The sequence below is a fragment of the Corvus kubaryi genome, unplaced genomic scaffold (genome assembly GCF_017639235.1).
Source record: "Corvus kubaryi isolate FWS band 111438036 unplaced genomic scaffold, C.kubaryi_AGA036_p1.0 split3-73, whole genome shotgun sequence".
In the NCBI taxonomy this organism is placed as follows: domain Eukaryota; kingdom Metazoa; phylum Chordata; class Aves; order Passeriformes; family Corvidae; genus Corvus; species Corvus kubaryi.
In genome coordinates, this window is record NW_024582091.1 from 41109697 (window position 1) to 41136929 (window position 27233).

At 39.6% G+C, this 27233-nt stretch overlaps 1 protein-coding gene across 1 annotated transcript in view; it reads left to right on the plus strand.

Annotated features, from left to right (window-relative positions):
* Positions 1 to 27233, plus strand: part of TULP4 (TUB like protein 4) — a 156809-nt gene that overhangs the window by 108670 nt on the left and 20906 nt on the right. Inside the window, exons 5-9 of the mRNA XM_042016663.1 lie at positions 8058 to 8238; positions 10712 to 10846; positions 15132 to 15298; positions 24160 to 24384; positions 26566 to 26800. Coding sequence (XP_041872597.1) covers positions 8058 to 8238; positions 10712 to 10846; positions 15132 to 15298; positions 24160 to 24384; positions 26566 to 26800 — 943 coding nt within the window. The remainder of the gene's footprint in view (positions 1 to 8057; positions 8239 to 10711; positions 10847 to 15131; positions 15299 to 24159; positions 24385 to 26565; positions 26801 to 27233) is intronic.

Sequence of the window (27233 nt, forward strand, 5' to 3'; positions counted from 1 at the left end):
GGCTGTATCTCATTTACAGTCATTCAGCCACATTATAGTATTTTAGAGAGAAATAAAGCCAGTGCAGTTTGAATTCCCAGTTTTTAGTATTTCAGTATTTATTAAATGGAATTGTCACCAAGATCTTTGATGGATTTACTCTGCCTTCTCATTTGAGGGCTTTGTCATAGTTATCTAGATCCTATGGACTTTGTAAAAGAGAGAATGAACAGACCTGAAAGTAGGTAACTAAGCCAGTGCTGCTTTTGAAAGGATTAATGGCCTCAAATGAGAATTTTACCGCTATATGTATGTTTATATATGCAGCTGGCTGAATGATCCTGGGCTGTACCAGCCATATGTGTGGCTGGTAATTCCTCATGTCCAAAGGAAACAGAAACTCTTCTTAAGATTTTTGGATATAAAGGCAGTCAGGGAAAATCTAGTGCTTTCCCCCTGAGCTTGGATGTGAATTTTAGTGATGTCTCTCTTTGTGTCAGTTCAATAAATCGTTTTACAGTGGCTGAATTTTTAATAGAAATAAAAAGTATTCAGCAGGAGACAAGCTGTCTCCCTCACTCTGCTTTTCTTTATTTCTCGCTGCATTTTGAGGTAAAAAGAAGGAAAGCCAGAAATATGACACTGAAAAAAAACTTTCACTTTGTAATGTGCAGAGAGAACTCCTGAGAGGAGTTCGCTGCACTGTCTCCTGCTTTGTGATGGAGAAACAGTAAACAAGAAAAGCCCAAGGAATGCAAAATGCTAATACTACATTTAAATGGATTGCAAAATGCTGTAGTTAAGCCTTGGCAACACTGACATTCTTTTGTTAGGCTAATGAATGAAAATAATTAAAGGCAATAATTTTCCCTCTAGGGAGTTGTTACTAGGCCTACCTGAATAAATAGAAGGTTGATCCATCATTTTGTATATTTATCACTTTATAGTTCAGTTAATTTTCAATCAGCAAAATAAATTTATCTCTATTAGTATGATGGCAGTATGGTGACAACTGTGAAGGCTGTTCCTATCATAAGTACTAATGCTTGTCCAGATGACTAAATCAGAGCAAACAGAACTAATTCAGCTTCCTTGAACTGCTCAGCATCTTCTGACAGTGCAAAGAGTTGACCTTATTAGCATTTTTGCAGTGTACTTTCTGAGGTGGCTAGTTTTTCCTGTGGGGGAAGATGTGGGAGGAGACTGAAGGAGAAAGCATAAAGACAGGTTTAAATTTTGAAAAAGTGAAGGTCAGTGAAGCAAAACATAAAACGAGGCAGCTGCGAATGCAGAGCTGCACAGGGCGAGTTGTTGGTGGCAGCATTGATATAGCCTGGTATGATGGCACCAAGATTTCAGCAGGTGTGTGTGCCAACAGACACACACACACACACACGAAGGCAAAGAATAAAACAAAATGCTGGAAGGGCAAGGTTTGCCAAGTGCATAGGAAGAGGAATCCTTCAAACTTTGGAAGTACAATGCTGGAGAACATTAAAAACTAAAAGCAAAAGTTTTTGTGAGCTTATTCATGGTTTACTTGGTCACAAGACGGTGATAAGCTTTCAGCCCTGGGCTACAAGACTCGTAACTGAGTCTAAGAAAATTAAAAGAGGGTCCTAGAACAAGTTAGTTTGAAATGCAGCAAATCCCTCTGTCTGACTGGTACATCCAAATATTATGAAAGATCTTGAATGTGCATAACTTAGCTTCTAGCAGAAATAATCATATCTGTGTCCTTAGTCTTGAAAGGCAACTCTATTTTCCTGCATTACTTTTAGAAAAGGGTTTAGGAACATTCAAGAAACGTGAAAATAAGGTTTACATCTGCACCTCACAACTGGTTTAAGCAAAAATTGAACAGGGAATAGCGAAACACCTGTTAACTTGTGTGAAAATCCTGGGTAGGATGTTTCTTCCAGAGGGAGATCATGATTCATGAGTCTCACAGAAATCTTTGCATGTGTCAGTAAAAATGATGACTAGGAAAAAAAACCAGCCGAAATAGTATATTAAGTTCTGAAAAAGTCAACACATTCCAATGCAAATAGTCCCCCTCTTAGGATTTCCTGACAGAAATACCTGCTTTGGCACTGTGGTGATAAATCCTCTGCAGGGAGGAACTGGCAGGTATAGATACCCCAGCAAATTGTACCAATACGTATTGTACCTACTGCATTTGGATGGATTAGCAGGGCAGAGAACTGGCCAGGAATCAATCTACAAAGGGCAAGACTGAGGAGTCAGTTTTCACTTAAAAACGTAGAGAGTGGGTTCACCTTTGTCACACTCTTTTAAATTATTTTTTATTTTAAAATGCAGCTGCTTAAGATATTTACCCTTGTAGGGCAGCAACACTTACAGGTTGCATACACTTTTAGTTGTATTACTTAGGGCTATAGAATGCTTGAGCATTTCATGTCCAGTAGACCTCAGTTTGCTGGACTGGCCCAGTAAAAATCTTCTAGGACACATCCAAGTCTTTGCTTTTCTAATGTGATCAGTCGCTTTCTGGAAAAACTTTGGTCACTTTGTGCTTCTAGCTGCTACCTGTCCTGTGGGAGAAGGAAGATCTATAACTTGAGAAATTGCTCAGTGGAGTTACAGACAGCTTAGCCACATCTTAGGGAAGATTAGAACACTTAAGATTTCATGACAAATTACGTTAATTTTCAGAATGTTTCAGTGTGTCCAGGAATTTAGATGCAATCTATTCATGCACCTTCCTTAGCCCCACAAGGCAAGGTCTATCTGTATATGAAAATTGGGATTTTAACAGTCAGGTTGTACTAGGATGGAGTTTGCTGGATTCATTTTCAATGCTGTTTTAATTAGTGGAGTCTATGAGTTGTTTTGCTTTTGTGAGTTGTCAGATGTATGTTCTTTGTAAAAAGTCAGAGAGGATCTCTTAAAAATCCTGAGCCAGCAGGAGTAAAACAGACACATGTTCCTTTTTTAGCATTCTATCATTACAATACTGGAATATCTCACTTTAAAAGAGCTACCCTAAAGTAGCTTCCAATGGCTTTATGTTTCTTCCAGTAGCTATAGCAAATCCAGCTTCTAATGCTTCAACTTCAGCTTCTGTCAAAGGTTTGGTCGTTTCCCTGATGCAGAATGACAGCCCCTGTTCTAAAAATGTATCGATTAGATTTCCGGGGAGTTTTGTTTAACCAGCAACATTCAAAACCTTCAGTGGTAGTACTAAATGTCATGAAGAGAGGCATCTTGTTTTATCAATATCTTTCTGTAACAGTATTGACTGTTTAGTTTGTACAACCAAAACCTGAGATTGGAAATAATTCTGTCTTTTACTCCTCATATGTAAATAGAGTTATTGAATACTTTATAGCTGGGATTGGAGTTATCCTTGGTTATTTTAAAAGTCAAAGTGAGTGTAGTTCTGGAAAGCTTCTTTGACAATGAAGACAGGCAAAGATGCAGGAATGGGCTGTGGCTAGGTTCTCTGCAGATATAAGTCAGCACAGCTTCCTTGGCTTAAGTCTGTAAATCCTAACAATTTAGTTTTCTCAGCTGCTGCATGTTACCAGATGTCATGAGATGGTAGGATCTCCTCCCTTCCTACTGGGCTGGTGTATTCCAGTTATCATAGAGCTTGAGTGTTGTTACTGTTGATGAGTTCAATTTACTTACATTAAACCAAATTAAATAACAACAAAATGTGTTTTGTGCAAAAAGAGCACCACTGTTAGAAAATTATACTTTTACAAAATAGTGGGCCTCCTGAGCTGGACCTTCAATGCACCAGGTCTTTGGTCACTCCATCGTGGCTTTGTGGATCTCAGTGCTGCCAGACTGCTTTCTGCTGGTCCTTTGTCTCGTCCAGAGCATTACAGCATCACAACAGATCTTACAGGAACTGTGAAGTTCAGCACAACCGATTTGTGTGTAGCAAAGCCACACAACACATTCAAGTTGTTTCTCTTGAGCTGAATTTTCAGCTTCTTGGCTGTTCTAATATTCATCTCCTCGTAAGAGGAATGCTTCAGAGCAGAATACCCCATCTTTTGCTTACCATATGTCTTTTAGAAATTGGTGTATTTCAGACTGTTAGTTGAAGGGTCCTTGATATCTTGGGCATTTAAGAGGGTTGCAGTCCTGAATGGTATGTTTCATGGATGACAGTTAAAAAATCTTTAGTTGAAAAACCTATTCATTTACCAAAACTAGGTTGTGAAACTCATCTCAAGTCATCACATAGATTAAAGAGGTCAGCACATTCCAGAGAAGGGTGTTCAGTTATTCAGATTTGTTATAATAGATAGGAATCACCCCAAGCTTGGGTTTCGTGGAGAACTAAGGCACTTGTGTTTCAGAACTGAACCCAACTTTCAGCTCTTGGTACACTTGGAAAACCGTGTGTGCTATCCCAATGCTGTTTATCACAGTTTTCCCTTCAAAGCACACAACATCTGGGCCCTACAGGAGCTCTGCATTTGTGTGACTTTTAATCAGCTACAGCTTCACTGTAGTGTAGGCTTTGTCATGTTTGATGTTTTGTAAAGACATACTGTATTTATGTTGTGGTACTGACTCACACTCGGAATGTCTTGGGTGATTTTAGGTATTTGGTTATCAGATTTCCTGCAAATGCAATTCTGCAAGTGGTAATACATGTAAGATCAGTTGTAATAATGAGCAGTGTGAAAGGAGAGGAGATGAGTCAAGAGAAGATCAGAACTAGGGGCCAAAGAACCATTTCAAAATAAGTAGTTGGGGTTTTTTTAAATTACTCTTATTGTCACTTAGCTTTTGTTTTCAAGGGTTAACAAACCACTATAACTTGCTTGTTACCTTTTTCCAACATTCCGTCTGACCACCTAGATCTGCAAACACAAAAAAAATATACGCAAAAAAATTAATTTGGGCATCTTAAATGTAACTTTTTAGTTTCTCTATTAGATCCTTTAGGGATATCCTGTGGCTCAACCTTTTGTCTGAAGGTTAAGAGAGTTTTATTTGTCAGACATAAGTAGCTTGAGTGTGGCATTTATAACCTGAGTAATGTTATGGATAACACCATTAGAGATTTTTACAGCTTCAGCAGGAGTTCAGCCAGCAGGACTATCAGCCTGATAAATGCTTTCATCTTAAAGGTTGTATTGCTACAATAACCCTGAAACTTAAAGCTGTTCCTTGAAACCTACAGCCTGGCTAAAGAGATGAAGTGTGCCCTCTGATATTTCTAGGTTGCTAAAGAGCTCTCTCAAGTTCCAGTGCAAGAATTAAGATGCTGACATGCAGCTGTTCTGAATTGGAAATTACTGAGTACTTCATAATTTTAAATTATTTGGGGGCAGTGCTACTCAAAAGAATTAGCTTTAGATTGAGATGAGACTGAACCTGTTGAGTGATGAGTCCAAAGATTTTATTCCTACCCAATTATAAAATGTTTCTGCAGGGTTTTAGGAGGCAGACTCTTGTACTGCTGCTTTCAGAAACAATAGAGTTTCACCTCCTCTGTTTAGGCATTTGCAGTTGTAGAACTTTCAGGAGACTAGTAAAAAACTAATCTATAGAGTAGACTGAGAGCAGTGTTAGAAGCTAGAAATGACAACTGGTAGGATTTTGCCTTTGTAAAAGTTTGTTTTGTTGAGATCAGAGAGTGGTTGTGTTTTGAAAGTGAATAGTGAAAGTGGCTGTGCACTGATCATGTATGTAAAAACAGTTAAAATAATGAACAATATGAAAGTAATGCCTTAGGTTTTAATTTTTATATTTTTCAAATCCATACTGCCTAGTGTGTAACTCTGAAGTCTCGTGTGGCCTGTTAGCTGCTGTTCTCTCATGCTGGTTAGACATAACAAACCCTCTCTAGGTTTGCTCTTCAAGGACACCTTGATTGTCCCAGGCCCCAAAATGTGTAACCTAAAGCCTTGAGAGGAGGAGCAAAGTTGGGGTAATTACATCATTAACTGAAATTATAATTGGAGAATTAGTTCTGATATGCAAATGGACCAAACTAATAAAAGTGTGAAGAACTCGTGACCCAGGGTCCATCTTGGGTGGAGCCCCTCATAGGCTTTACACTCTCAAGGTGTGCCTTTGAAGGCCCTTCAAATAAATACCTACTTTTATTCTTGTCTAGCCTCTATTTTCAGGTAGCCACTTCAAGGCATCAAAAGGAGATGGGATGATACAAGTGGAAGAAGAATAGAATAAGGGATCTTAAGGGAGGATAGTGTGAGATGAACAAAGGTTGAGTTCTTGCTTTTACATCTAGAATGGTAATCTGAGGCTTTTAGAAAACTTCAGCTGCTGTTTTAACCCAGCAACTATTTAACACAGAAATATGTGTAACATGTAATGATTACAGTTAAGGCATTCAGATACTGATTTTTTCAATATTTTTGATAATGTGAAACAACTCCATTGTTTTTCTTAAGATTTTAATGACTTATGGGAGTTCTTCTGTTAAATTTCCATTCTAGTTTACAACCTTCATTATGTTGATCATAGAAGAAATTTTAGTGCTTTTTTTTTTGACTAAGACTTAAGAAGCCACACTTCCTTTCTGAAGCTTCCAAAAGTGCAATAATGACAAATTGCATAAGTCTGATACAATACACACATTGAATACTGCAAGTCTGACACAGCATCTCAGTTGGAAAATAGAAAAGAGGACCTCTGACAGCAGAGGTCACCAAGGGTGATTGCAGGCTTTGAACCACAACTGTACAGGGAGATTCTAAGTAGGCTATGATTCTTCAGCTTGGGAAAGAGATGACTAGGGAATTAGAGGTCTGTAAAATTCTGACCAATGTTGAGAATGTAAGTAGGGAACAATTATTCTGTGTTTCTTTCGTTGTTAAGAGCCAAGGTTGCCAAATGAAACTATCAGTTATCAAGGAAGAGGGATTTTTGTTGTTGTTGTTGTTGAAAAGTACAAGAGTGTGCAGGGGAGATGCCTGCTCAGTGCATCTTTTACTCTTCCCCAAACACTTGACCACTCTGAAAGGTGAGATACAAGGCTAGGTGAATTTCTGATCTGGGCATATATAATTGTTAGAATCTTAAATTTACAAGTACTGGAAATAGGTGGTAGACTGAAGAGCAATTGTAAGATTTGACCTTCCTTTTAGCCTCATTATTAATGCTGGCTAGTTTTCAAGTTGATATGTGCCTTTAGACTTGCTTTAAAATGTATTTGCCTCATACAGAATTATGTGATAACAGCAACAGCCTTGGCTAATGCATTTATTGCTTTAGGATTTATTAGTCTTTATTTCCTGAATTTTTTCTAAAATTCATCAAATATGCAGGATCTTAACTTTCTTAAAGCCTCAAGAGAGAAAATGTTTATTAAAAAAGAAATTGCAGGTTCCAATCTGTCTGACTTCAGTCTGTGTGATTGGCTATGGAGTTGTTTAAGGGCGAGAAAAACCTTGGATTATCCATTTTGTGTTTGAAATGGTGGGTGGAAGCTCTTCTCTTCCTGAGTGTGCGGCACATTGCCATCCCCTTGGCCTATGATAATCTACTTCCAGCTGACTGATCATACTGCTTTTGCCTCTTTTCTTTTTGGAAGGCATTCTCCCACCTTCTCCAGCTCATCAACTGAATAACCCGTCCTTCTCTATTCAGCTTTCTATTTCTCACAAGCCATTTGAAATCTCTGCTAGGACCTCACTTTTGTCAGCTGTGCCTTTTCTTTTGATATTCTTATGACTGATGCACACCTCAGTTTCTGCCACCAGGTTTAGGAGTTTTTGTATTATCCAAGAATACTGCAGAATCTGTGGTAGCCTTTCTGCCAGCTCACTTTAATTGCAGTAATGATGAAAGTGTAATGTCTCTTGTTAAAGTGAATGAAATACATCCACCATGAAACACTACTTGCTCACAAATTTTATGAACTTACCTGTAGATTCTGCTGCTTTAAGTTCATTCTTTAGATTCATCTTTGGTTGCAGTGTCCTATTCTGGCACCATTTCACATCCATGATTGCTTTGCTTTCAGTTAATTCCCAGCGTAGCTAGTTGATTACAAGATGCATTTGAAGGAGGATCCCGTGGCTGACATGTGGTGGGACTGAGGGCTGTTGTGTTTTTTTCAGGTACTGTTTGGCACTGCTGATGGACAGGTTATCGTCATGGACTGCCATGGCCGAATGCTGGCCCACGTGCTCCTTCACGAGTCAGATGGCATCCTCAACATGTCCTGGAACTACCCCAGCTTCCTGGTGGAGGACAGCAGCGAGAGCGACACGGACTCCGACGACTATTCCCCACCCCAAGGTAGGGTTATGTGCACATCCTTCTGTTTCAGCTTTGCAGGTGCTCATGAAGACACCTCAAATGCCAGAGTGTTGTCACGCTGTACAAACCCAGCCGGGTGGCCACAGTTTGGAGCTCTGGTGGAGCAGAGAGCTGGTATGGGAGAATGGGTTTGTTCCCAGCTCTGCCACCAGCCTCGCTGCAGGTCATACCTCATCTGTGCTGCTCTGCCTCCATTTGCACAAATGAGATAACAACACAAAGCTCGGTAAGTTTTCAGTGAGGGTGAGCGAAAAACAGTGGATAGGGACATGTCAGGTTTCACTGATAAGCAGATAGGAGGTATTGCAGTGGTTCATGTGTATGGAGGTAGTCAGAATGAAGCCACAGAAGTTAATGCACTGTTATATAGATTCATGTGAAAAGACAGCAATACTAGATGTGGTGTAAAGTGCTATATATTTAGTTTTCTCTCTGTTTCATAGGATTTCTGTAATGGTCATCGTTACAGTCCCATCCTTGATAGTCCTGACATAAAGAGTTCCATAAATACTGTAGAAGGCTCAGAAATGAAGATATTTCCTGCAATTACATGGAGTGGGAGCAGAGTGACTGGAGCTGGCTGGAGTTACCAATTCACATGCTTCAGAGCACATTGCCGGTTTGAGAGTCAGGAATAAATCCTTCCCTCTCCTTAAGTCTCAATACAACTCACTTGGTGAAATATTTTGGTTTTAAAGTCTTTGGAAATCATCTGTAGCAAAGGCTTATGAGGCCTAGGTGTCCATGCACAGTCAGTCAAGTAATTACTTCTCATTCAAGTAATAATAATACTTCCTGTCAATGTGGCTGATCAGTTTATAAACTCTAGGTAAGCTGTTCCTTGTGTTCCATTGTATCAAGCCTGAACTAAATTAAGAACTAAGTTAATACAACAGTGATTGTACAGTGAAAATTTTAAATACATAACAACTAGGAATAACTCTGAATTTGCATTTTGAATCTGAACCTCTGATATGAGAACTTTTGCAGTTCTAACTCTAATTTGGATTCAGACCAAAAAATCTACCTTTTCCAGTATATGTGTCTATATAATAAGCTTATGTATTTATCAAATATTGAAAGAAGATAATCTGATCACCTGGTAAAATGTTAGCATATTTTAAAACTGAATTTTGTTTTGGCTTTTATGCCTCACTTCTGGTACTGGGTAAGATTTCTTACCTTAGAAGGAAAGAAACAAACTTCAGCCTAGCAAGCTCCTAAAGCAAGACAGTCAACAACAATAAATTGGATTTTTTCTGGGTTTTTAGTGTGGTTTTTTTTTAAATACTGAGGTTCCAGTTGGAGGATGGTGAAATTGCAGAGTACACAGATGAGAACTTAAATGATCCAAATGTGTTAGCTTTTTCTGAGTCAGTCAGGGGGTGGGTGGTCTCGTTACAAGCCTACAAGCCTATTTTAATGATTACCCAAACATGATGTGTTTTCTTTAGAGCAGATGCAGCATAAACCTCTCAAAGGTGACAAGCCTTTGACTCACACAGATGCGTAGGAAGGACTAGAAGTTTGTTGGGATTTTCATATTAAATTATATACACACAGAGGTGCTAGTTACTAGATAATCTTTCTCCAAAGTGCTTTCTCATCAGCTTTTTTACAAGTCCAGGAAGCAACAGTACTCTTAACTGGTTCTGCCGTTTTTGTTGACTGGAAAGATGTTGGCTGGGCCTTGAGAGGCACTTAATCAGGAAAAAGAAACTGTAAACAGAAGGAGTTAAACAGCAAAAGCTACAGATGGCAATATTGGTCATGAAGTATTTGAACGAGGGAATTTTAGTGGATCACTGAAAAACAAGCCCAGAGGAGCAGAGACTTTGGAGAAATGGTTTTTAAAGCCAAGTGTTCCATTTGGGCTCACCTCTGTGGGTGATCCTGTTATGCAGAAAGGCAGGTACCTTTTCATGCTGCTGCCTAGACATTTAGAATGCAGTAATTTGTGAAAGGTCAGTACATTCTCTTAGAAGTTCTTAAAATGTCTCTATGTGACTTCAGGAGGAGTCTTTTGCCCAAGCAAAAAATGTGTAGAACAAATCACTTTTAATGTCATTGTATTGTTCATCATGCTGGTTTTCAACTGGGGTTCCAAGAAAGCCTTCCAAGGCATTGTTTGGGGTTTTTTTGTCACTCTGGGGAGTTGACAGTGGAGAAAGACTGAAAAACACCGCTATGTAACATAATAGTATATGCATAAATCACTGTGGTTATGCTGCAGTAAAACTTGACAAAGTAAAAGCACTGAGGTTTCACAGAAACAGAGAAGCTTAACTAGCTAAACCTGCTTTGCTTGTGCCCACAGATGCTGCAGAAATAAGCAGGTAGAGAGGCTTGAAACAACTCCTGATGGTGGTAGGCTGAAGTACAGTGTGTTTCGGCCTGGATGTGATTATTTTTGGTTGTTTACCTTTTGCTCACTCAGAGCCTCCTTTTGCAGATGGACCAGCTGCATATCCAGTCCCAGTGCAGAACACCAAGCCACTACTTACTGTCAGCTTCACGTCAGGAGACATCAGTTTAATGAACAATTACGATGACTTGTCTCCTACTATCATCCGCTCAGGGTTGAAAGGTACAAAAAGAAGCCATTTCTTCCCCTTCCTATGCCCGGTTTTTCTTGTATTTTTGATGCTGTGTGCATGGGTTACATTTTTGTGGCTCTTGCTCCTTAACCCAGGAGCCCTCGGCGCTGTTATTGCCGTTTCCAGCAGTGACACCTGCTGGAGGAAGAGCAGCTCTTGGCTGATGGAGTTTTTGTGTTTGAAAAAATGTTTCACAATATTTTTGAGATCTTATTTTTATGGCACTTTTGTAGAGCACTTGATGTGTTTTGCAGTTTTCCAGCAGAATGCATTAATATGTTTATGCTTCTTTGTGTGAATGTCTCTGCTATGTAACACTTTCTTTGCATGTTTAATTTACAAGGTCTTCCATACTTTTGGTAACCTCGTATAAATTACAATGCTGCTTTGGTTCTCACTATTATTGAAAACTTGTTAGAATTATTAATTATCAAGAGGCAAATTACTCTGAGAGAGGAAAAATTTCAGTGATTAATTACTATACATCTTGCTAACGGATATGCATGAATGTTTGTACAATCAGTATTCCATGTAAAATCTTGAATTCACATTGAAATTTTTACTCTTCTTACCTATTAAAAATGTCCTTTACTTTTCCAGCAGTCTCAGTGCAATTTACTGTGCTTTGCCTGCAGAGACATTTTTATTCAATACAGCACATAGGCACATACTTAAATATAGGTTCCACTGAAGCTTTTTCATCTCCACAGATAAATTAGTTTTAAATTAGATGAAAAGAGAATTAGGCTGTTGGAGCAGACTCTTAGTGGTTCTGAGATAGTGGGATGTTTTTGGTGAAAAGTTGCCCTAACACCAGCCCCATAGTTTTTGGGTGATCTGCCATGTGCAGTAGCCTTAGGAGGTAAAAAATTCACCTTTGAGGTTTCTTTTCCACTCCTTCCTCCATCTGTGCCAACAAAAGAAATGTGTGAGTGGCAAAATGCAGATTCATGAGACAACCCTACAATCCAGAAAACTTCATCAGCTGAAAGGATACCAAAAGTGTGGAAAACTGGAGCCAACTTACAGAGGCTATTGTGATAATCACTACTGAGTCTGCTCAGCATTTCTACAGTATTAGAGTAATTAGAGTACTGAGCAGTCTTGAGTTGTCATCTAGTCTCGCTTTCAACTGGAAACAGTAGGAGAAACAAGCCCCATCTTATTCCCTGTTTAGAGTTGCAGGACTCTGTCTTGCTGAGGATGTCTGTCCTGTTTCTCTTTCCCCATTGACTTTCAGTAGTGGAAGAAAAATCCCTTAAGTATGTCACCCTCCTGTAGCAAAATATTGATGTGCTAGATAGGGTAGAAGTATTTTTATTAGTTGTAGACTGGACTACATCGTTTTCATCGGTAGACAAAAATTGTGTGGCATCTTACTGGATTGGGAATGTGTATGAGACAGAGAAACGTGATTGGGATATCACTGTCTGTTGTTTTAAGCACTGTACAGTGGAAAGTATTTCACATCTGGTTTTATATAGATGTCCACACTTCTTCTGTCTTCATATTTTTTTTTCAAGTGACTCTAAATTTTACTGGCTTCTATCACAGGCAAGAATGCGCAAAACTACCAAGTATGGTCTTCAGTATTGTCTACAAGTTCTTGTTCATGTGTTTGTGTTTAAAATCTCACAGTATTGCTCTGTGATCTCTGCAGCAGATATCCTTGCCTTTATAGGCTGCTGTAGGCTACTAAATGTGTTTTTAAAGCAGGCAAGTATGAAATTATTTCAAGCAGTAACAATATATTTTTTTCCATTCTACTAGTTTTTCAGAGCCATCATTTTACTGGGAATATTTCTGTTAAATTGACAGAGGAAAAACTTTGATTACCCAAATAAAAGTTCTTCTTTTCATCCAGCTTGAACAGTCCTGGTAGCTTTTGTCAGTCCTAGTGGAGGTCCTGAACTGTTCAGATGTATCCTTTATTTTTTTTGTGCCTTTTAACTTGGTGATTCTCAGAGCACTGCTACCTGCAGAACTGCTGAGCTGCATCTACTAATTGTACTAGTTAGCCACAACTACTGCCTGCAGAGCTGTTGCACATTTACAGTCCTCTGTGTTCCAGGTTGGCTGGTATACTGCCTGTGGTGGCTGGGAAGTAGTTTTGAGGGGTGACTGATCCACTGATTCTGTTTTAGACCATTAGCCTAGATGAAACCTCCAGCTAATTTTTAATCTCTGTGTTGGTGCTGAGAACCTATTTATCAGTTATTTTGTGTAAAGGTCCAGTAGTCATTGAAAATCCTGTTGGCAGTGGAGGCCTATCAGTAGAGCCACACTGTCCTGGGAGGATGCTGCAGCCCACATCCACCCCTTTGCTGCCTTTGCAGCAGTCTAGTTGTAGGAGTTTGAGAGAGAGGGAGAAAACTGCTGGACAAAGTAACCACTCCTCTTCCTCTTGGCATGGGGATCAGCTGCAAGTTTTACCTGAAGACATGTATCCAAAGGACACAGCTTTTTCATTATGGTAGTTCTGTAGTTATCCAGTTACCAAAAGTGGAGCTGTTCAGCTTGCCTTGTTTATTTCTAACTTGCCTATCTTTTTCCTCTCTGAGAAAGATGAATTAAATCCCATTGTAGGTTACTCAGAGGGGTGAAAACTAAGAGAAAACAAGAGGCATACAATGCCTAGCTGTGGAAAAATTACCTTGAGGAACATGCAGTTTCCCTCTGATATGTACAGAAGCATAATTCCCATAAGAAATATCAGAAAGTTGAAATAATACAAAACCATTTTAAATTGCACATAAAAGTCCCTGAAAATGACAAGTTGACAACTTGAAACAATTTTGAGATCCTTCCTGCCAACTCTCATTTCTCTCCTGCTTCTTCATTTGAAGACAGCTTCTCGCCCACAAGTGTCTTCAAAAGGTTCTTGGCAGATTGAGCATCCCAGAGCACGAAAGTTTTGTCTTTACCTTCACTTTGTCTCAGACAAAATAGCTGCCTTTCACCTCTGGTTTAAGAGTAAAAAAGATTTAAAGACTAGCTCAGTATTCCTTGAACATGCAAATCTGCCTTTGAAACACGAGCAGAAATGCAAAATACCGGTTTAGAGTTACTCTTGAAGTGTCACAAACAACTAGAGGATATAAGGGTTTGAAATAAGCATCCCCAAATTAAGTTGTGGGCGTCCCTCATCATGAGGTGCCTGTAAGAGAAGTAACTGATATGTACATTCATATCCCTGTATATTAGAGCCTGAGCAGTCCCTGTGTGATTCCAGCAAAGCCCTGCTAAGCAGGTGAGTAGATTTTCACAAGTCAGAATCACAGAATCATTAGGGTTGGAAGGGACCTCTGGGGATCTTCCAGTCCAACCCCCCTGCCAAGGCAGGGTCCTCTAGAACAGGTTACACTGGGACTTGCCTTGGTGGGTTTTTAACGTCTGCAGAGAGGAAGAATCCACAACTTCCCTGGACAGCCTCTTCCAGTGCTCTGCCACCCTCACTGTAAGGAAGTTCTTCCTCACGTTGAGGTGAAAGTTCTTGTGCTTTAGTTTATGGCCATTGCTCCTCATCCTGTTGCTGGGCACCACTGAAAAGAGTCTGGCACCATCTTCTCGGCACAAACCTTTGAGATATTTATATGCATTGGTAAGGTCTTCTCTCAGCCTGCTCTAGACCAAATAGGCCCAGCTCCTTCAGTCTCTCCTTGTAAGAGAGATTCTCCAGAGCCTTCACCATCTTTGTATGATGGTGGCCAAAGAAAACATATGATATGGAGGCCATATGAATTTATGAACAGAAGTCCAAATCCTTTTAGTTTCATGTTGTACTGTTGTAACTCTAGTTCGAGTTATGCTAAAAGTTGTATTGACTGCCAGTGAGAACATGAGGCATTGCCAGATATTCTGCTTTTTTGCACTATAGGCCTTTCCAGACAAACACTCTTTGCTGCTCTCTTTATCTGCATATTAACTTGATTCCACTTATTTACCCCAAAGCTGTATGTAGGATCTTCCACATCAGTTTCAACATCTCTAGTAAATTCTTGTCCTTATGTGTTTAGGAGCAACTACTGATTACATTCTAGACTCACCACAGAGAAAAAAGAATGTTTTTTATACTTTTTTTTAAATTTACAAAATAAAGAGTCATTCTCAAAAGTGCATCTGTGGCATATTTTGTACTATTTCAATGAAAGGATTTAGGTTTCTACCTACTTTTGAGAGCATGTTTTATCTGTTCAAGTCACTTTGCAGCATCTGGAAATTCTGTTCCTGTTGTTTGTAATCAGTGATTATTGCAAAGCATCTTTGTGATTTCAGATGTGGTGGTACAGTGGTGCACACAAGGAGACCTGCTTGCAGTAGCAGGCATGGAGAAGCAGAACCAGCTGGTTGACCTCAGCAATGGTTCCCTGTTGAAAAGCGCACTTGTCAAGTTCTACAACGTGCGTGGGGAACATATCTACACTCTGGAGACACCCGTGCAGGTAGGAGGCATTTTTAAAGTCAATTCTCCGTGCTTTGCTGACATGTTTTTCCCACATTAGCTCTTTGGTGTAGCCCTGCAATGTGGGAAAGGTTGCAAGATGTCCCAAATCCATTCTAAAACACAATATAGATAAAAATGCACTATAAACAATGATTTGTTTGCATTAAGGTAGACATGCAAGACCGCACCTGATTCTAAGGTCCACTGTGCTAGGTATTGTGGAAGTACAAAAGGAGAGAGTCTGTTTCCCAAACTTGCTGGGCCATGAATAGACAGATAGAAAAAGAAAATTCCATTGTTTTATGGATAAGTGACTGAGGAGAAAAAAAACTAAGTAACTTGCTTAATGTTGTAGCAGAGCCAAGAGCTGCACAAAAATATTCCCAGTCCAGTATCATAACTACAAGATTATTCAGTCTTTGTTATTGTAATTTTCTAATGTACAATCAGTTGGTGTTATGCAGTAACCTCAGTCATGTAACTCGCCAAGTAAATGCCAACACATGGTCTGTGAGCTGCTCAGGAGCACAAAATGCTTTATTGGTCTTTGCCGGTATTTCAGAGCCCAGCTGAATGTAATTCTGTGTCACTTTCTGCAGAATAGGGATGTCTCCATTCTGATTTCTGCTGCTAGTAATTAAACTTTATAATAGCTTTGAAATCTGAAAGAGAAGGAAAATGCTGTCGATCTGTTAATTATTTTTAATGATGATACCATGTATTATCATTTTTTTTTCCAGTACCTTGATCTGGGATGGATGCAAAAGGGTGACATAGTAAACCATCTGCTATGCCTTTGTGTTTGCTTATATTTAGCATTAACCTCTGCTTATTAACCTTAGCACTCTAATTTAGATAGAATTCTTTAGTTGTGTAAAGTATGAAATAATGGTCTCTAAAGCCAACCTAAATATGTACAGTGACATCTAATGCTGATTTAGGAACCTAAAGGACTTATCCATAAACACAGCTTTATTGTCTTAAACGTAGCCCTTTCAGCAAAGTAGCACAGCCTTTCCTCTCTGGATCAATTCTGAAGAAAACATATTTATATCAGTGTTGCTTTTTCCCAGCCCAGGTAAAAAGCAAACCTTGTTCTGTTACTTCAGTACCAGAATTCAGTGGGTGCACATTAGCTGGTGCCAGGCTGTGAAATCCCACTGAGGTTTGAGCATCAGAACCCACCAGATGAGGTTGCCTGAAGGTACGCGTGTGTGCGGGCTCTTCCCTCACTGCTTTGTTCCTGATAAATCTCAAATTCTCCTTCATTTAAATACTTTCATCTCCTCTAGTTCTCCACATATAAATTCAACTTCTTTTCATGTTTTCAGCTCTTCTCCTTTCTCCTCTACTTAACCAGCTGGGAGAAAGCATATATTGTGGCTGATGTGGGGGCTAATTATTCTGCCATTATGTGAGTGCTCACAGGACAGCTGAGAGGTCAGACAGAACAGGTGACTGCCAAGTTTGTACTGCAGTATTTCCAATAGTGGAAGTAGTAACATAAGCCTCTCTGCTCTTTCCAGCTGCTTTTTTTGTTGGGAATAGCAGTATTTTAATGTAATGGAGATTTCTTCCCCCTTTGTCAACTGCAGACTAAAAGCCAACAACTTGAGAAGTTGTAAGCCAGCTCGGAAGTGAAGGATGAGGATGGTCAGGGAGCGGCAACCACCACTTAATAACAGAATCAAGGAGTCTCATTTCCTTTGGAAATCAGTATAAAAATAACATTCAAACTGATATATTTATGTTTATTAAAAAACTGTGTGCATAAACCTACCTAAAATTAGAGCCACTCCTCTTCTCTTATTAGTCAGCGTTCAGTCTCTTTATTTGGTGCGTTTAAATTCATATTTACTCAGCTGCAGGAGGAAGTGAGGGAAGAACACCTGTATCTGCTCATGTGGACTTTATTCTCCCATGTATTTCAGTGCTGGTCTAGCAGTATTACCAGCTAAATGACAGGTATGCTAGAACATTGTTAAGTATTTAGTTTATTGAAAAAACCAGATAAAAACCACTGTTGCAAGAAAATTGCTAGTAACTTCTGTTATGCTGTGCTTCTGCTCCAAAGATGTATGTGCAAAGATGACCGAGTGAGTCAGTGGTCCCAGTAATTTGTCTCATAACAAATTCATCAGAGTAAATTAATTAGTTTTCTATACCATGGCAGTCAGCCTTGTAATGGGATTTTATAAAATTCATCACTGGTTACTGGACTAAAAAAAAATCAAGGAAAACAAAAGAATTTCCTCATTTTGAACTCTTCTGCTAAAACTTTCTTATGAAGAAGCAAATGTGTGACTGGAAAAGCACATTTATTATACATAAGTGTTGTTCTGAATACAAAAGCCATAAAATATGAAACAACCATGAACATAAAAAATAGTAGACTAAGGTAAAAAACTGATTTTCCATGTAGTCCTCTATCCCAGTTCTTTGACAAAGCAGATGTCTGAACATTTTATCTGTAAAATATACTGAACTGTTTTTGTTTCTGCTGTTTGTCTGTCCCGTCTTCAGTAGGATATTCAGGAAACAGATTTTATTGTTTATAACAAAATTCAGTCTAAAACTGACAGGATTTATATGCAGCTTGGCTGGAATGTTACTGAACATAAAGTCACTGCAAACCCCAGTGGTAGAATAGATTTGGGAGCTGCAGGTAACTCATCTTGATGATGACTGTTGTCATGGATCCCTTTGAGATGTTTTATATGCTGCCTTCTCCTCCAGCTTTAGTGTGGTTTTGGCATCCTCTGTCTCGTTTGATTAACTCTCTTAAGCTTTTACCTTCACTGTAGGAATTTATAGTTCCTAAACCTAGTTTGCTGACTATAAAACCCTAGATAGGGAAATCACACTTGTTTAGAAGTATCGAAATAAAAGCAGTAGCTTTGCTTGAAAAACAACGTTCATAAACAGAGCGGGAGAGTTGGCATAGTGTAGCAGTGGCTCCCGTTCCTGGCTCTGGGGCTTCAGCCTGGCATCCTGCAAGGATGTGACTGCAGAATATAGTGGAAAGAGCTGAAAAAGCAACAGTAAGGGCTGGTCAAATGTTGAACTGAATTTTACAGAGAGAGCGTATCTTAGGGGCTGGTGATTGGCTGATGACTATTCAAGAACATACTATCAATTTCTGTGAAATTTACCTCTTACTACACCCATCCTTGTATACACCACGAACACTAATGTGAGGCACCAAAAATATGCCTGTTTTTTCATGGTCCTGCTTTTTCAACATTTAAAAATGTGATTGCAACAGCAGGCTGCCCTGCTAGTCATAATGTTTTTATTGGAAGAATGTTAATTTCTTACATTGTTTGTTAAGTCCTCACAACTCTTTCCTAACATCAAGCAGGGATGAGAATAATCAGCTCATTTAAGACTGTTTTATAGTCTTGCTAAAATTGTTTACCAAATGCTGCAGCCCAGTTCTGTCACTTTAGAAGTTCTCACCTAATGTGCAGACAGGTCTTTATTATAGCAACTAACTGCTGTCACTTCTGATTGGAAACAGCTGCTTCATATCTTCCTATATCCTGAACTTTAAACAGGAGTCTCCTACAGGATCACTTCAAAATTACCTAACTGCCAACTTTAACAAACTTGTGAATTTTTTCTTTCTAATGGTTCAAAGTTGTGGCTTATATTTTGGCCCCTTCTTCAGTTTTTATGATTTTTTTTGTATGTCCCAGGGAGGACCAGGGGAACAAGAACACAGAAGTTGCAATGCAGATCTCCTCTATACACCTTTAATTCTACAGTAAATTTACATTAGCTTATGATTTTATATCACTGTGTAACTGGTGTGAGGACAGATTAAATCTCGAGTGCAGTGAAGGACGATGAGAATGAACTAAGCTTCACATGTGGTATAGACAAGATTAAATGTAAAAAACCTGTGTTTATCAGTGTAATATTTTTAAACCTAATTCAAAGGGGTGTACCAAAGACTAAATCTTTATAGAAGAAATTTCCAGAAGTCTTTGAGAAGAAAACCCACTTGCTATTGACCTACTGCTGTCAGCATTTCACAGACGGCTTCTCTGCTGGAAATGTCCCAGCATCTAAATGAATATATTTAAGATTATATGATCCTGCAGAAACCCGGTAGTTCTGTAAAGACTAGAGAAGGAAGGTGCAATTTTAGGTTTAATTCAGATCAGAAAGAAGAGGGTGCTTTTTATGTTATTCAACTGAGCAAACCTTGCTTACTTTTCTTCATTTATTTCACACAGTGTATTCAGGTTTATTGCATCTGAATTAATGTTGCCTTTAATTTATATTGCCTGAAATCAATTTTATTTAGTTGATATAGGATGACAACAAAGCTTCAAGAAGAGTTTATTTTCTTAAAAAAATAAAGGAAAAAAAGCAACAGTTTAGAACTAACTGATGAAACTTGCTTTAGGATAGCAATAAAGACCTTGGTGTTCTTTATATAGGCCATAGGATCACCTCTGCTGCAGAAATGGATTTTGGGCAGCACTGGAAAATGAAGACACTTTTGTAAGGAAATCTTTCTATTAAAATGGAGTCTTGTTCTGTTGACTTCTTTAAAAAATACTGTAGAAATAGAGAGGATATAAGAAACATCTGCAAATCAAATAAGAGTTTATTACATCAAAAATCATATCAGGCCATAGCAGTGTGATTTCTCACCATTTTTCATCATCAGTTCCTAGCAGTTAATATTTTTCCCACTGTAAATATGAGGAGCAGAAGAATGAAGGAGTGTTAGCCATCCACGAATGCTGTGGCAGTACAGAGGTGTGCACACACAACTCACAAGAGCCAGGTGGGCACTGCAGCCATTGCACCTTTCAGCTTGGCTCTGAGAGGGAAGAGTGTGCATCTCCACATCAGCAGTCTGGAGTGAGAGCAAGCAGGCAGTGGTGTACTTACTCATGCATATCCTTACACTGGATAGATACTATTTTGCAGTTGTGTTCTTTCTCCTGAGGAAAGTCCTGTTAGTTCCTGGGCTTTCTGCCCTGGAATACTATTTTTATTTCATTACCAGCGGGAGTCCCAGTGCCAATAAACAAGGGATTAGTTCAAGCAGCAGGCAGACCCCATGGCTCAGGATTTCTGAGCTCAAGGCAGGCAGCAAGAATCAGCTAGAACAGTGTTTTCATTGACTGAACTGCATACAAGTGATGGAATGTATATGAATTGTGTTCTCTTCTGTAAGAGAGATAGTAGAGTGACTTATAAGAAGCAACCACAGAGCTTTGAGCAGGAATATCCGTTCCTGCACACTTTTCTAAGTGGAATCAACATCCCAGCTGGAGGTACAGATTTGAGTAGCTGTAGCTCACTTTCAAGCCCACTTGGAAAGAAATGGCAAAAGAGCTCCTTCTTGGCCACCTGTTAAGATGTGTTTTCAGTCAGTATTTCTCCTAATAAAGCATCTTTTTTTTTTTTTTTTTGTCTTTTAGCCACTGACTTTTAATATATAACTGTCATAGAGCTGCATGTTTGTATTTAAACCCTGGAATTCATTCAGGTATTTACAGGTTATGCTGATATTTTTCAAAACCTGATGGTATTTTTATATGCAAAGTGAGATTAGAAATTCTCATGTTATATTTGTAGCTGCATTTCTTTGTTCCTAGCAGAAAAAAAACCCCAACTGTGCAAACATGGAAAATAAAATTCTCCTGTTCTAGAGTCTGCTTGTTCATTTTGTAACAGGTGCAATTTGGGTACAACAACTTTTGTCCTTCCTTGTTTTGCTAAAACAGTGCAAATAAGTGGATGCTTTATGAGGAGCAATACTTTTGTGTTGGTTGTTGGAGGTCAATGTTTTTTCTCAAGTAGAGTTTGAAAAGAAATCTGTGGCCAGCTTGTAACTGACTTGCTGCAGTAATTGATTCATATCCCTTGTCCAGCAAGGGAAAGAGTAGGAAGCATAGTTATTGAAAAATATTATTGGAGCAGTACTTTAAAGGTCAGGTCAGATCTGGCATTTGGGTGATCTTTTATTTCTCCAAGCCTGTAATGACAGGCTAATTTTCCCTGAAGCTCATCTGAAGTCTTAGCCCTTCACTGTAAATTAAGTGTTGCTGAATACTAGGCTGGAGGAGCACCAAGGGTCTGACCATTTCAGAGAAAGGAAGGCAAGGTGTGTCTGGTGGTGTGGTGCAAGTGCACTTTGTTGAGGTTGAAAGTATTAAAACATACGAGGTGTATGGGGAGAATAATTGTACAAATGGAAGAGTAGAAATATCATTATTTACAAACAGTACAGCACTTGTTAGTATTGTGTGTGTTTGTTTAAACATGCACTCACATATTGTTTGCACATTCATAAACAGAATATAAGAGCATCACACGTTGAGAAGTTTAGAGGGTGACTGAACTGTGGTTGCCTGTTGGAAAACTGTAGTGAAGTTTTCAACTTCTGACTTTCTACTCTTTGGAGCTCCACAGTGTTATGTTGCCAGAGGTCCCACCCCATGTTTCAAAGCTTCTGAAAAACCTTTGCCTTGAGACCGTGTTAAAGATTGCAAAGGTTCTTGCACTGGTACTGTCTGCACCTCCAACATTCTCTGCATGCAGCAGTAACCTGAGGAAAGAGGTGATTTTATTTGATTCTATTTGGATGAAGAATGTCCTACCTGAGTGTGATATATTGGGTTATAATAGCTGCAACACTAGACATCATGTCTGGGTATGCTGTATTGGATTATGATAGCTGGGCTATTAGACTTCTCTTCTGCCATTAAAGCCTATCCAATAAATAAACATTTATGTGCCAAGTCACATACTTGTTTGTTCCCACACTGTGTTTATAGGTAAGCTGCAGTTGAGGCAAGGTGAACAGCAGTATGCAGTTTGGATCCCACAGTAATGATCAGGTAGATAGTTCTGCCCATGCTGGGATTCAGCCCTTGGGGAAAATCAGGGTCATTTCTACTAGCTCTGTTCTCAGGCTGTCATATAGTAGATGTGGCAGGTGCCTACCTTGTGCCAGTGCCTTTTCAATTGTATTTTTTTGTAAGCAGCTTGAACTGTCTCATTGCTGCCAGACAGTGCAAGGGCCGAGCCACACTCACAAATCATGAAAATACCAATCAGTTGGGGATACTTCATGTGATCTCTCATCAAATTTTAGGCTGTATCCCACAGATTATGGTTATGACAAGCCATGTAGAATTATTGATGCTACACAAAGGATTTCTCAATTCTTTTGAAGTTCTCCACTACAAAATGCATTTAGCAATTACTGTGAAAATCACAAGGTTCACATGTTGCTGCTTTCTATTTGCATATCAGTCAGCCTGAAGATTTGTGCCTTCATGGAGGTGTGTGTGTGGTATTGCCTAGATGTAATTAAAATGAAGCTCCTTCATTCCTCCTACTTTAAAAACAGTATTTTTCTTGAAATTTAAATCTAGGATAAGGTGACATAATAGGGAAGATTTCTTCTGTGAAAAAGTTTTTCATCCAAAGCTTTATCTTGATGATAAACATTGAGATAGTGCTGTGCCAGCTGCATTCTGCTTCATATCAGTCACATAAAAACATCTCTTCCCAGTTTCTCGCCTTTAAGCATCTTGAATTTGTAAATGGAAGGGAAGCTTTTTCCCCTGACTAGATGAGTAACTTCTGGGCTGATCTAACCCCGCGCTCTGGGTACCATACTGCTAATAGAGGAGTGAATAAAGGCTATTATTGGTGGTGCTTTAACCCACCAATCTTCTTGCTAGATGCATCTTGTGAAAAGCTATTCCAAAGATACCCTGACCTTTCAATAAATACAGTTCATAATTTAGATGAAAAACATGTTTGCTTAAACTTTTGAGTGTCACAGATTGTGAAAACAAGGAAGACCTTCACAGAAAGGAGTAAATCTTTTGTGGTTCACTGATCTCAGCCTGCTGTATCGTATTCTTCATGGAGTTAGAGTTTCATCTTCACTCCGTGTTGTTTATTTGCACAGATGGGATTGAAATACCACAGGGTATGTGTATATAAGCAAATACAGGTGCTTTGTAACACAGAAAGCAAGAGATGACAGGTGGATGCAAGTAACCCTTAAGAAGGGCAGAGGTAATGATGACAGGGTTAGAAGAGGTCACAACAAACTGGTACTTTACATGGAAAGATGAGATTTAGAAGGAAAGTTTAGGGAGCTCCTTGCAAGCAGGAAATAAATGTCCTAAGCAGCATTGTTTGAGTTGTTTATCATTATTCTGTTCCACATTGTGACATTTAGTACCAGTTGGCCCTCACTCTTTCTATTTTTACTGTCATGATTTAGACATTTCTGAGTGTAGACAAGACAAAAGGCCATTCTCTGTTGTGTTCCTGGTGCTCTTTCACAGTTCAGTTCCTCTGGGAATAGTTCAAAAGAGACACTGTGCTGCAGAAGACTTGGCGCAAGACAAGAAAGCTGATTGGGTTTTCTCCACTTGTTTTTTAAGCGTCTCTGGGCATATAATTTAACTTTTGAGTTGTAAAACATGAGCTGTTACCAGTGCATGAGGACTGATTAGATGACTGAATAAATCATTTGGATAGGGCATCAAAAGATCCTGCTTCTCAACACCCTGTGTCTTTAATGTCACTTATCCTATCTAGGTACTGAATTTGGTAGCTGATTCCTTGTGTGAAGAGCTTTAAGCATTCTGATCAAAAGCACTGAATAAACATCAACTGCTGTTTTTGATGATTTCAGATGTGCACATTCTTCTTCTGTGGGCAGCGGTGGGCACTTTTAAGTTTCTGGAAGACTTAGGGTAATGTGATCGGTGCTGAATTCATGTGATCACTTGCTGTGCAGCCACCTTGGCGAAAGATCTTTTACACAAAATCTTTTGAAGTTGTACCCTTTTGCTCTTCATGCAGCGTCCCATCATCTCGATCTGTTGGGGTCACAGGGATTCCCGCCTGCTGATGGCTTCTGGGCCCGCGCTGTACGTGGTCAGAGTGGAGCACAGGGTCTCCAGTCTGCAGCTGCTGTGCCAGCAGACCATCGCCAGCTCTCTGCGGGATGACAAGGACATCAGCAAGCTGACCCTGCCCCCTCGGCTCTGCTCGTACCTCACCACTGCCTTTATACCAACAATCAAGGTAAAAAGAAACAAATGTGTGTATTGTGGAGAGGAAAGTGTTCCCAGACTCCTGCCCCCCACCCCATGGTGCTCCTAAGTGGCAGTGGCTAAATTATAAGATTTTATCATTTTAAAAGCTCTCCTGTCCTCTTCAAGACCCCACTGATGCATTTGGTGCCTATTAAAAATCTGAAAAGAAGGTTTACACATGCTGATCTGCATTATTCCATGGAGATGGCCTTTCCAAGTACATTACAAGGGTAAAATATGCTGGTGACTCACAAAGACTTCTGAAGAAGCTCACGCTGGTGATAATACTGTGTCATGGTTACAGGAGGGATTCACAGGGATAAAACTGTTGCCTCCTTACATGTAATGAGTGCTTATATTTCCAGGAAGATCGGACTTAGGACCTGGGGCTGCCTAAACATTTCTAGTAACAGTGAGTTCTGCTAATCTTACTGCTCCAACAATGCTATGGAAAAATGACCCAGATATCACACCTTTTCCTGTACTATGAGCAGAATCATCTGCACAACCCATTTGTTTCATGGTTTTGCCCTCAGTATCATCTTGGGATTTCCAAGCTGTTTATCACAGCCTATAAAGCAGAGCATTAGCTGGTAAATGCTCAACATTCAAACATACATTTTTGTGATTTTTTGTGTATGTGTTGCAGTAGTCTCTTGAGCCAAAGGTCCTTGTTAAAACAATGCAGAGCTAGAACAACTAATTTGAAATCAGTGGGGCTGGCCCAGCTTAAATGAGAACAAATTATGCCTACAAAATAATAATTCAGCATGATTCCATTTGGGTACTGCTAATCAGAGCAGTTTGTGCAACTGTAAATAATTTCATTTGTCAGAGAACAATAAATGCCTTGCTGTAACCATAACTCCTGGATCTCCAAAGATGCAGAGCATTTATCAGACTAGCAGTCTCTAGTTCTTTCCATCCTTCTCCGCAGGATGCTTTCCATGTCATTCCAGAGCCACCCCTCTCTAGAGCATCAGCGACAATTTCCTGGCTGTCAGGGAAGGCAGGGTAGGGGATGGGATGGCTGGATGAAGGCAGCAGTTGGCTGTAGCAAGGCTGGGAGCCCTGGTGGGGATCAGAGAGCAGTTCAGGGGCACATTGTTGCCAACAGCCCTTGTGTCACCTCCTAGAGGGGATGCCGGGGTGCGGAGCAGTTGTAGGGCTGCGTAGCTGAGAGGCGGAAGCGGGGATTCCAGAAGCCACGTGCCTGTCCTGTTTCATGGGTATTTCTGGAGCCTCCTCAGCACATACACTTTACCCTGGCTTGTCCCAGTCACCCACTCAACCTATGTTGTCAGCCATACCTTTGGTGCTAGGCAAGGCACTCTCTTCCTTGTGTGCATTCCTCTTCCCCCTCCAGCTTGCAGACTGCACTATAGTTCACTCCTCGGCCCATACCTATTTGCCACGTTAAGGAAGCTTATTTTTTCCCTACCTTTTTTTTACTATACTTTCATTTTGAAAGAAACTCCATTGGCTTACACACATTAATAGTATTTGTGTCATACAGGCTAAATTGTCCGAGACAAAAGCAGTCCTACTGCTTTAGGACTGAGTTTGTGATGGATTAATACAGTGTGCTGGCAAGCAGAGCAAAGTAACCCACCCTGAGCTTTGTGCTTGTATTTCTCTACATGGCACACAAATAGGCCCTCAAATAGGATGTGCTTGGAAGTGATACAAGAAGTTCAAGCTTCTTTCAGAGCTGACAGCATTGTAGCATATTGACATAGCATATACCAGTACTAACCAGGAATGGGATCTGAGTGTCCAGGTTCACTTGGAGAGCCTGCAGGAGACAAGATACTCTGATACTTCACTTGACCACATTAACCAAGTTCAAAAAGAAGTTTCTGATAAGAGCTGGAACTTGAAGATGGGTTGTTGTCTAATTAAATGCCCTGACCACAGGTTCAACCTTCCTTTTTGATGTGACTAGCTTTAGTTTTCATTTTCTGTGTACAACTACTTTTGATCTAACTAAATAATACACATTGCATGTGGGCCCTGCATAGCTCCCAAAGTAACCTATACTAATCTTCACCTGCCAAATTATAGTTGGGTTCAAGTTCAGTTAGTTCTGTTGGGATTAAGTCACCACAGAAAAAAACCCCAACCAATAACCTATAGGAAACTTTCTCTTTCCTTCCTCTCTTTAATTAAGCCTCCAATCCCAGACCCAAACAATATGAGAGATTTTGTCAGCTACCCAACAGCTGGTAATGAACGGCTTCACTGCACGATGAAGCGGACAGAAGATGACCCAGAGGTCGGTGGTCCATGTTACACTCTGTACTTGGAATACCTTGGGGGACTGGTGCCCATCCTGAAAGGACGTCGTATCAGCAAGTTGCGGCCAGAGTTTGTCATCATGGATCCTAAAACAGACGGAAAAGCAGGTAGAATTGAATTGTTGCTCTGTATAAAAATGATCTGGCAATACTGTGGATACTAAATCCTCAAGGGTTTTAAAACATATATATATATGCGCAACATGGATGGTGGCATCTGGTATTTTTTTCTGATGTGAAAAAAATCTTTAGTGTGACCTAGAAGCTTCTGAAATTATACGCTGCTGCCTTCTGTTTTACAAAGAGAACTTCTTGTATTCTGAGTACTGGAAAATAGATTGCTAATTAGCAGAAAATATTCTTTCATCTCAATTTTGAAGTCAATTGAATGCTATTCATCCCTCTGAATCACGTTCACTTGAGTTCAAACCATTAGAAATTTGGAGTTTGAAGGCAGAGTGAAGAACGTTTAATTTTTCTCTGCAAAGTTTTATTCCAACTGCTGCCTGTGGATCGGGTTTATGCTTCTGATGACTGAGAG